The sequence below is a fragment of the Aplidium turbinatum genome, chromosome 1, assembly GCF_918807975.1.
Source record: "Aplidium turbinatum chromosome 1, kaAplTurb1.1, whole genome shotgun sequence".
Lineage (NCBI taxonomy): Eukaryota > Metazoa > Chordata > Ascidiacea > Aplousobranchia > Polyclinidae > Aplidium > Aplidium turbinatum.
In genome coordinates, this window is record NC_137472.1 from 27747587 (window position 1) to 27757343 (window position 9757).

The following is a 9757-nucleotide window of genomic DNA, read 5'->3' on the forward strand; positions in this document are numbered from 1 at the left end:
AAACATGTTATTAAAATGGTATTAATTTTAATTTACCACGTACCATTTTACATGTAAACATTTTGATTTTGTCGTAAATTTCTCAAGTGTAATATTTTTGAGAATAATAAATGCTAAGAACAAATTTTCATGAAATTTTTTGTTAGGTTTCGTTATTTTAATCGAACCATTCCAAGACAAAACTCCAACCATTCTTAACCCTGTGCTGCACTTCAGGTGAGGATCTGGTCATCGTGATTTTCTTGCGTCACTCTTAGAACTGATCTCTAATTTTATTAAAATCAATAACATGTTGAAGTGAACGTTGTTGACTCGTATAGTTTAAAAACATCTGCCCGGCAACATATTCCCAGCTTCGCGCACGAATCTGTGGCGGATTAAGCAAGGATGGTTGAGCTCTCCATTTAGCGGATAGAATAGCTAGCAAGCAAACTTCACACTGACAATCTTGGTAGTCTCCCCTTACACGGTGGTCTCACGTCTCAGCCCTATATGTAGCATCTACTTTTTGTGTACATTCAAATTTATCGAAACTATCACGCTATTTCAGTTATGGTTCTTGTCAATTCCTCCACTAACTTATTGCAGCTGCATGGATGCCTCCATCGCGATCAAACCGGTGTTCTCTCGCTTCCAAAGTGTCATCATCACATCCGGGGTGAGGCCTTCAGCTTGCTGACGTCATGCCAATCTTGTATTAACGATAGCGGGAACGTTATTTATAAATTTAAATATTTTATATTTAAACAAATTGTTCAAATCTTATCAGCAATGTGTTGTTGATTCAACATCTGCTTAGGGGAGTATATTTTCGCTTAATAAAATTGAACTAAATTATTTACCATGATACGTTTCAGCAAGTTTTATTTATTTATATAACCAAATGCTTTCAAAAGTTTTCAACCATTTTTTTTGCCAAAAGAAAATACGTAATCAAAATCCCTGATGGGATTAAGCTATTTAAACAGGAAATATTATTTTTTTATGACACACTTGATTGGTAGATCCATTATTCAAAGCTTTCATCAGAAACCAAACTTTTCTAATTTCCAATCCATTTTGTAGACTCTTTCACCACTCGATATGTATCCCAAGATATTAGATTTTCAACCCGTCACCATGGCAACTTTTACCATGACGTTGGCGCGACAGTGTCTATGCCCAATGGTGAGTGTTGTGATCGCCAACGCGCTTTGCGTTCTATTGACGCTTAAACCACTCAATGCTTGGTCTGTTGAGTTGTTTACTAAGTTTGCACTAAACATGCGGTATGTGGTGAATAAGTTAAATTATGAAAACCACGAGTAGATGCAGATTTATTTTAATATGGTCCGCTGGCTAGACGTAAATGAGAATAAAACATAAAAAAATGATCAGTTTTGGTTATTCTCTAGTTTTATAAAAAATTCTCCATCATTTTACAAGTTTACAGAAACACCAGGGAAAGTTTCTTTCTGTTTGCTCTGAGAAAACTTGAAGTCGTTATATCGTTTTTTTTTTAAATCTTAGCGTATGCTTTATTTAAATGATGCCATGTTAATTATTTTGTGTGGTTTAATTTGTCTTGGAATCCCTACGGCTTACAAAAAGCTTGTTGTAATATTATCACAACCAAAAGGGAGGAAAAATGTTGACTGACATCTTGCACCACAGGTCATTACCCGTGGCAACGACCAGGTGGCGATCAGCTCAAAGTTTGAAACAAGAGAGGACATCGCCGTCATCCGTAACTATGGCAACCTCCTGGTGGAGATGTCTAAGATAGTTCCTGATGGAATCGTGTGCTTTTTTGTCTCTTATGTTTACATGGTAAATTTTAGTTTCATTGTACTGGTAGTAGTGGTCATTATACAGCAAGAACTAACTAAGGCTTTTAAAAGATTATTAAGTCATGTAAAACAGGGCTTCCCAAACTTTTTTGCTCGCGACCCCTTTTAATCTCCTAAAACTTTTCGCGACCCTTCACGGTTAAAATGATAGGTTAAATAGTGCGAATTATAGCCTACATTTGTGATATTGATGAAAACTTGAAACAAGCTAACGGTAGCCTACTCAATGACTGTTACTTTACAGTTTACACGCAGCCTACTGGAGACAAAACAAAGAACCAAATCCCACGAACCAAACACATTTATTCAGATGGATGTGACATGTGAGTGTGGTGGATGCGACCGTTTTTTGCTACAAAGCAAGTCCAGCCGTGGCTCAATTGGCTAATGCTGGTCCCAAGGCGGTTTCAATGTTGCTTAGTTTTGATGGTGTCTGTTCATCAACGTTAAAATAGCTGACTCGCACAAGTTGTCGTCGTAGGCTCCAGCTCGTGTCCGAGCATTGGTTTCATTTCCAGCAGTCGGATGTGGCTTTGGAGGCCCACTCTACAGTGGAAAAGACGTGGCCAAAAGTCACATTGTATGGAGAGTTGGGAACGTAGTTGTATTAGATTTTTTTTCTAATGTTTTATTTTTTCTAAACCTTTTGTATCCTGTTTTGTTTGTTTTTTTCGAAAAATTTTGTGCCTTCCCTCGTTCTCTTCTTCTAGATTGACTTATCACTAGCAAGTTGTTCCCACTATTCTAGATCAATGTTTGCTGGGTTGAGGGAGACTTTAACTGATCTTTGTAATTGCGTCATTGGTGAGGCGATCCTCTCAACGAGTACCCAGCATTTGCCTCAGTTTCCCCTGCTGGAAATTTTCAAGACAAATACGTCAAAACAAACGACAGGAGTGCGGTTAGGCCTACTGCTGAATCAGAGAATGGTAGATGTTCCACTCTAACGTTAAGCCAAAAGTGTGAAGGCTTTTTGCATAAAATTTATAAATTTCCACAAAATTTAAACTTCAAGTCAGAAGATAGATCAGTAATTTCTTTCTAAGAGAAGTGCTCGGTAGGTTAGCTACTTTGTTTCTGCGTTGCAAATAAGATTTGGATTCAATATAATTTGGTATTGTCCAATTCTGGAAGAAAATACTTCTGAAACTGTCAAAAGATTTGACAAACGTATAATAACCAAAGGCTTAATAACATTTTATTTCACATCATTGTTAACCAAAAACTTTTCAGTATATGAGAACATTTCAAAGGAATCATTTTCAACTTCTTGTTTCCAGACGTTTAATGTGTTGATGAACGCTTTAATTTTAGATTTTAATGTAAAACAAATGTAAAGACATAGATGTTTTCTCCATGGAAAGACAACTTAAGTTCGTTCAGTTTTTCAAGAAAATCTGATAAATAGCTTAATTTCAAAAACCAGATGTCATTGCGAAAATGGTGGGTAATAGGGTGCGGTGAAAAATTAAAATTTTAGAATTTCAACAAAAAGTATGTCTTAAATGGTGGCCCTACACCTAAAAACATGTCTGATGGTGTTTTGGAGTTGTTGCACCCCTAACTGTCCGTGCAACCTTGGAAAGCTGTATGCGGGGGGCCAAAATCATAAAAAATAGCATAACTCATGATCCATGTGTCGTAGAAAGTTAATTTTTGGCTCTATGGAATCAGAAACTCCATGTTTCTATTTGTTCCAAGAAAACTTTTAACTTTAAGAGCAATAGAATTTAAGTTACGCGTAAAAATCGAATTTCAGGCCCAAGAGAACGAGAAAACTCTAACCTTGGTAAAAGAACAAACCGGAAAAACTTCAATGTCTACACAATTGGAAGAACACTACGTTGTTGTGGGTGAACCAGAGGAAGTTTATTTGACACACTTTACAACAAGCAATAGTAAAGGAAAAATACTTGCTGAAAATTTGTATAATGTCTTGTCAGGAACTGATCTGGAGCATAAACTGAAAATTATTGGTTCTGATGGAACTGCTGTGAACACTGGCAATGTCAATGGCTGTATTGTAAACCTGGAGAGACACCTTCAACGCCCATTGCAATGGGTAATTTGTTTACTTCATTGCAATTAACTGCCATTACGACATGTTAAATCCTTACTAGATGGTTGCCCAAAACGTTCTGACAGCTTTTCAGGTGCAATTGGAAAAGAAATTGGCGGTTCAGTTTCCGAATGGCTTATTGCAGAGTTTCAGCCACTTCCATATTCCACTTTCCCGACTTTACCAAATGACGTTACTGATGATCTAAGTTCAGACGAATTCTACGCTTATAGAATTTGTTGGTGCATCATTTTAGGAGAAGTAGATGAGGATTTGAGATTTATGGAAGTAGGACCTATCGTGCACTTTCGGTGGTTAACTCTTGGATGTAGAATTCTTCGAAGATATGTTTCAGCTTCAACACCATCCAAGAACCTTAAAGTTTTGGCTGAATTTTGTTTGAAAGTATATTTTTCTTCTTGGTTTGACATCAAACTGAACAACAAAATTCCGATGACAGCAAGAATTTCTTCAGAATGTTGACGACGACGAGCGTGGTAGCAAATTTTCAAATCAGCAAGTACAAGATGAGGCCTTGAAAACTTTTCAAAGAAATGCTTATTTTGGCCACCACGAAAACATCTTGCTTGCAATGTTGTGTGAAGAGGATGATGATATTCGAAGATTGGGTGTAAATAAAATACGAGCATTACAAAATGGCTCTACTTCTGGAAAAGGTTCTGGATGGCATCGAGAAGAAAAAGGTGTGATTGTTGAAGATGTTGATAATTCCAACCAAGCAATTCGAAAATTTGTTTTACCAAAACTTAATGTCAAGGCAAAGTCATATCATGAACTTACTGATTTGACACTCGAAAGCATCACAGAGCCACCTGCTGTCAAGGACTTAAGTGATGCTGATTTAAACATGCTGTATGATAAACCTTTGAGTTTAAAGCATCCCTGTCACAATCAAAGAGTAGAGAGACATGTCAAGCTTGTTACTGAAGCTGCTGGAGCCGGAATGGCCCGTTTCGATGAGTCCGATTCGGTGAGTCCAATACGGTGAGTCCGATTCCCTATTCGGTGATTTTTTAATTTTTTTTTTTAATTATCGGGTACCGTAGCCTAATTATCATTGCCGTTTTAGGATTAGGGGTTAGGAGTTAAGGTTAAGGATTAGGGGTTAGGAACTCACCGAATCGGACTCACCGAATAGTAGCAGACCCTGCTGGAGCAGTAGCTGGTTTTGAAAAACGAAATGGCATGATACGCCAGCGAATCAAATCAAGAAAACTTATGAAAAAGTTTCATACTAAGCATCAATTTACTGTCAACAAACTCTCTTAGAAAATAAATTTGACAACACATCATATTGTGTTTACTAATGCACTGCTTATGATTGTGTAATGTATTGCTTATGATTAATGTCCCACACGTTGATTAGTCAAGTGACAACATTTAAAGAGCTTAGCTTAAGTACCGTTATTAGCCCAAACTACAGAGTTTCTTGTCCCAAAGTTATTTGAGCGCATCATACACAATTTTGCATCATTGTTTTGTAGGCTACAGTACCGGTATACTATAAGCCAGTGCTCCATTATCGAAATTTGAAGTGTAAGCTCAACAGTCAAGCACTGACACATGACAGAAATGAAAATTTTTCTTGTTTAAATTTTGTCATTGGTTTGTCCAAACTTGTTGTCAATTGTGTGACAATTTTGCCCACAATATGTCTCAAATTTAGATATTTGAGCATAACTTAAATTCTATTGCTCTTAGAGCTAAAAGTTCTCTTGGAACAAATAGAAACATGGTGTTTCTGATTCCATAGGGCCAAAAATTAACCTTCTACGACACATGGATCATGAGTTATGCTATTTTTTATGATTTTGGCCCCCCGCATACAACTTTACAAGGTTGCACGGACAGTTAGGGGTGCAACAACTCCAAAACACCATCAGACATGTTTTTAGGTGTAGGGCCACCATTTAAGACATACTTTTTGTTGAAATTCTAAAATTTTAATTTTTCACCGCACCCTAGTGGGTAAAGTCTGCATTTTTTTTTTCGTTAGAAAAATCACGACTTCAATTTTCAACACTAAAACTTAACCTTTTTAGCTTCAACTTTTGAAAGCCATCTTTCTTCACATTGCAATAAAAGGGTTTTGAATTCCGATTCCGTTTTACCACACCAATTTGCGAAAATAGGCGTACTGGGTGCGTTACTCTCAACGTGTTTGGTTACAGTTAATAACTCGCACAGAAGTGTTAATATTATGCAATACTTTGAGTAAAATTGGCACACTCTCTGCGACCCCTGAAGTTCGTTACGCGACCCTCAGTTTGGGAAGCCCTGATTTAAAACATTTAATATGATAGCATTAACATTTTAGTGAACGTGCCTCCTCCATAGTTGAATTGTTGATTGGTTTGAGATTACTAATTCAATTCTAAATTGCAAGGACAATTAAGCCTTCGTGCAAAACTACGCTGTTTTATCAATGCTTTGTGCTTGAGTGCTTGTAAATTGAGTTAGTCGATTGCTTTGATATTATTTGGTCTTCTCTTCAGTAATGATTCAAACGATTTTTACCTCCTTAGGAAAACATAGTGTCAAGTTGGTATGAACAAGGCGTCCTTGAAAACGTGCAACGGAACAAGTTATTATTTATAGAAACTCAAGACGCTGCTGAAACAAGCATGGCTTTGGATAAGTACCACGAGGTAGTATCTTTGTTTGCAAATGTTACTAGATTCTTTGTCTTATGTTTTAATTTTGTTTTGTTTTGAAACAAAACCACAAGCAAAAGCCTGATGGAATTTTTATAAACAAGGTATTTTAATGAAGTTGGAATCATTAAATGCCAGCCTTGGGTTTCTTCTTCAGCCAATAACGTTTTTCTTATAGTTTTTGTTTTTATTTGACCCAGTCATGCATTGTAACTCATATTCTTCTTAGGCTTGCGGCAACGGAAGGGGAGCTGTCTTGTTGTCGGTGGCCAGAGGAAAGGTGTCAGAAGGAATTGATTTCAGTAAGTTGCTTGATACAAACGAGACCAGCTTAAGTTACATCGTTGCGCATTGCCAGTCTTGACAGGCGTCAGTAGGAGTAACATTACAGTTCGGTTGTGAACTTAGTTGGTTTCAATCAGTCACTTTGATTTTTGTCAGCACAATCGGGAAAAAATGCGTTAGAGTGAAAGCTTCTAGATGCAACATGCGGCCTGCGGTATTCGTTTATGTGGCTCGCTTCATGTTTATTCAAACAAAAATTATCAGTCCTTTCTATTGGGTCGTCGAACCACTCAGCATGCGACAACTCAGAAAGTGCTTCTTCAACTCAACGATTACACTTCAGCTACTTAAAAAGAAAATTAAAATACCCAATATGAAGAAGTGTTTGAAAAATATTGCTTTCAGCATTTGCAACCAGCTTTAGAGATTTTCAAGATCACAAAGTCAACTTTTAACGTTTCGCTCAGTAAACCTGTTAAAAACTTTTCAGGCTTATTCTTAATTTAAAAAAAATATAATTTCAAGTAAATGTGGAACTCCAGCTGAAGCAATTCTTCACTTTACCTTTACTGAAGTTATGTTATTAAAATAGCCATACCGGTGCACAAAATTAGAAAGTTGCACAAAAAAAATTATTTTTTCCGACGCATGCAATGAAGCAGTTCTTTTAAAGTGAAACTGCATAAAGGCGTGTTACTACGATGTTTAACACTTCTCTAATGACTACACATGACAATGCTGACATTGGTAAGATACAGTATAATTATGAAAAGAGCAGATATATGCCAATGTTATGAGTCAGTTGATGTTGAATGTTTTCCATTAGGCCGTGATAGTTACTTTTACATTAAGCTATTACATTTGTATGCCAAGAAATATTTTTGCCAGCCACTGGTACACATCTTTTACTCATATGTTGAATGTGGATGTGGCTCGTGATCTAATCCAAATAAAAACGTTGCACACCCCCTGTTTTACAACTTTCCCGGCATGACATCCTTTTATTGCAGCCCACCACCTTGGTCGTGCAGTGATCATGTTCGGAATTCCCTACGTTTACACTCAAAGTCGCATTCTAAAAGCCAGGCTTGAATACTTACGGGAAAACTTTGATATTCGTGAATCTGACTTTTTGACCTTCGACGCAATGCGCCATGCTGCACAGTGTGTTGGAAGAGTTATACGCGGTAAAACGGATTACGGAATTATGATATTTGCGGATAAGGTGAGAAATTGCATTTGATTGAAAGAAATTGTTAACTTTTTATGCTTTTACAAATTTTTATCTCAGTTATTTTAAACCAATGTTTTGTTTAAACCCTTATGTGGTTTTCCTTCAAACAGTATCGAACCACGTTTATAGCTGAGATCAATTTCGTCTATCACAACAATAGCATCTATTTCTATCTCTAATGATGCCTATATTAAACATAATAAGTCTTTAATGCAACACCGCTCGGATCCGAAGACAGGTTTGCCGGTATTTGGCTTAGTGGCTGTACCGGTCCATTAGCATTGTGCCGTGCAGCCTCATTTCATTGCGCAATTAATTCCAGAGGTTTTCACGAAGCGACAAGAAAGGAAAGTTGCCCCGTTGGATCCAAGAGCATTTAGGCGACTCCATGTGCAACTTGTCCACCGATGAGTCGGTCCATATTGCGAAGAGGTTTCTGCGGCTCATGGCCCAACCTTTTTCAAGAGTACGTACTTTTCTATTCTCGACTTTGAGCAAAGTTATGCTGCAAATCAACTTTAAAAGTTTACACAATGGCCATTTCAACTTTATATATCCGGTGACACTCTGCCAGCAGTGAAAGCTGTCAGCACTAAAATGACGCATCACTGCTTCGACGGTGGTCTGGATGAGGAATAGTAATGACGACTTCGTAGAGCTTGAAACTGTTCAACATATGCAGTAGAAGTAGACCTTTTCGTTTCACATACATTGTGTGTAGCCTGCTGCTCATAGTTTCTGCGCTACAATTCTATTGTTTGTTTGTTTTTTTTTCAGGAAGATCAACTTGGCCAGTCCCTACTCACTTGCGAACAATTGCAATCTGAAAAAGTTCGTCAGCGAATCACGCAGATCGCGCACCAGATATAAATCGATATCTAGTTTCTGTTAATTTCGATTGCTGCTGATCGATTTTCGACATTGAGCTCACTTAGTTTTAATCGCACTGTGCGGTTCACTTGCGGAGTGATCTTGTCAAAGGTTTTGTAGCTTTCATGGGAAACCTTCTGAATTAAATAGGTCCCAATTTGCATTCAGAACGTATGGAGAATAATGTCTCAAAACCAAGATTAACAGTAGTTTGATTGTTTTATCGTGACGAAGAAGCATTTTTTACTAACTTAATTTTTTTTATTTTGGGAAAATGTTTACTGTCACTATTTATCTGCATGGCTTCTGCCGTTTCTTAAACATTTCTGAAATAGCGACAGCTCATTGTTAGCGTTGGTACCTCATGCGCAATGGCTAATGCTTGTTTCTGTGTCGTTCTGTCGAGGTCACTTGCTGTAGTGGCACCAAGTGACAGAGAGTCAATAGTGGTTGATGCAGTTGCTCTTTTAAAACGATAAAAGGGATTCGTTTTGTGACCTTACATTCCATTGCAATTTTTTTGCTTCTGGCTTTGAACTGTCTTGTGCTTTCAGTTATTTTGATCTCAGTTCAATAAATGAATATAAAAACTAATTTGTTTGTATTTTGACTTAGCACTGTAGAAACAAATGTTGCAGAGGAGTAAAGAATTCGATTGTCTTATTTTAATACAGTAAAATTCGCCTAAATCGACTTTGGCTATATCAGCAGTTCGTCTATATCGAAACATTTTTATTATCCCCAGAGCAGTTTTCATTTGTATCAGTGGTTTTCAAACTTTTCTTGTTTGGGTGGACCTCTTTTG

The 9757-nt window shown here is 37.2% G+C and overlaps 1 protein-coding gene across 2 annotated transcripts in view; it reads left to right on the forward strand.

Annotated features, from left to right (window-relative positions):
* LOC145768694 (general transcription and DNA repair factor IIH helicase subunit XPD-like) overlaps positions 1–9530 on the forward strand; it is a 28262-nt gene extending 18732 nt beyond the window's left edge. For both annotated transcript variants that reach the window (XM_082580266.1, XM_082580274.1), the window contains exons 11-19: positions 147–216; positions 589–658; positions 1066–1167; positions 1654–1809; positions 6435–6557; positions 6793–6865; positions 7859–8073; positions 8405–8548; positions 8860–9530. In XM_082580266.1, coding sequence (XP_082436392.1) covers positions 147–216; positions 589–658; positions 1066–1167; positions 1654–1809; positions 6435–6557; positions 6793–6865; positions 7859–8073; positions 8405–8548; positions 8860–8952 — 1046 coding nt within the window. In that variant the 3' untranslated portion in view covers positions 8953–9530. The remainder of the gene's footprint in view (positions 1–146; positions 217–588; positions 659–1065; positions 1168–1653; positions 1810–6434; positions 6558–6792; positions 6866–7858; positions 8074–8404; positions 8549–8859) is intronic.
* The last annotated feature ends 227 nt before the right edge of the window (positions 9531–9757 follow it).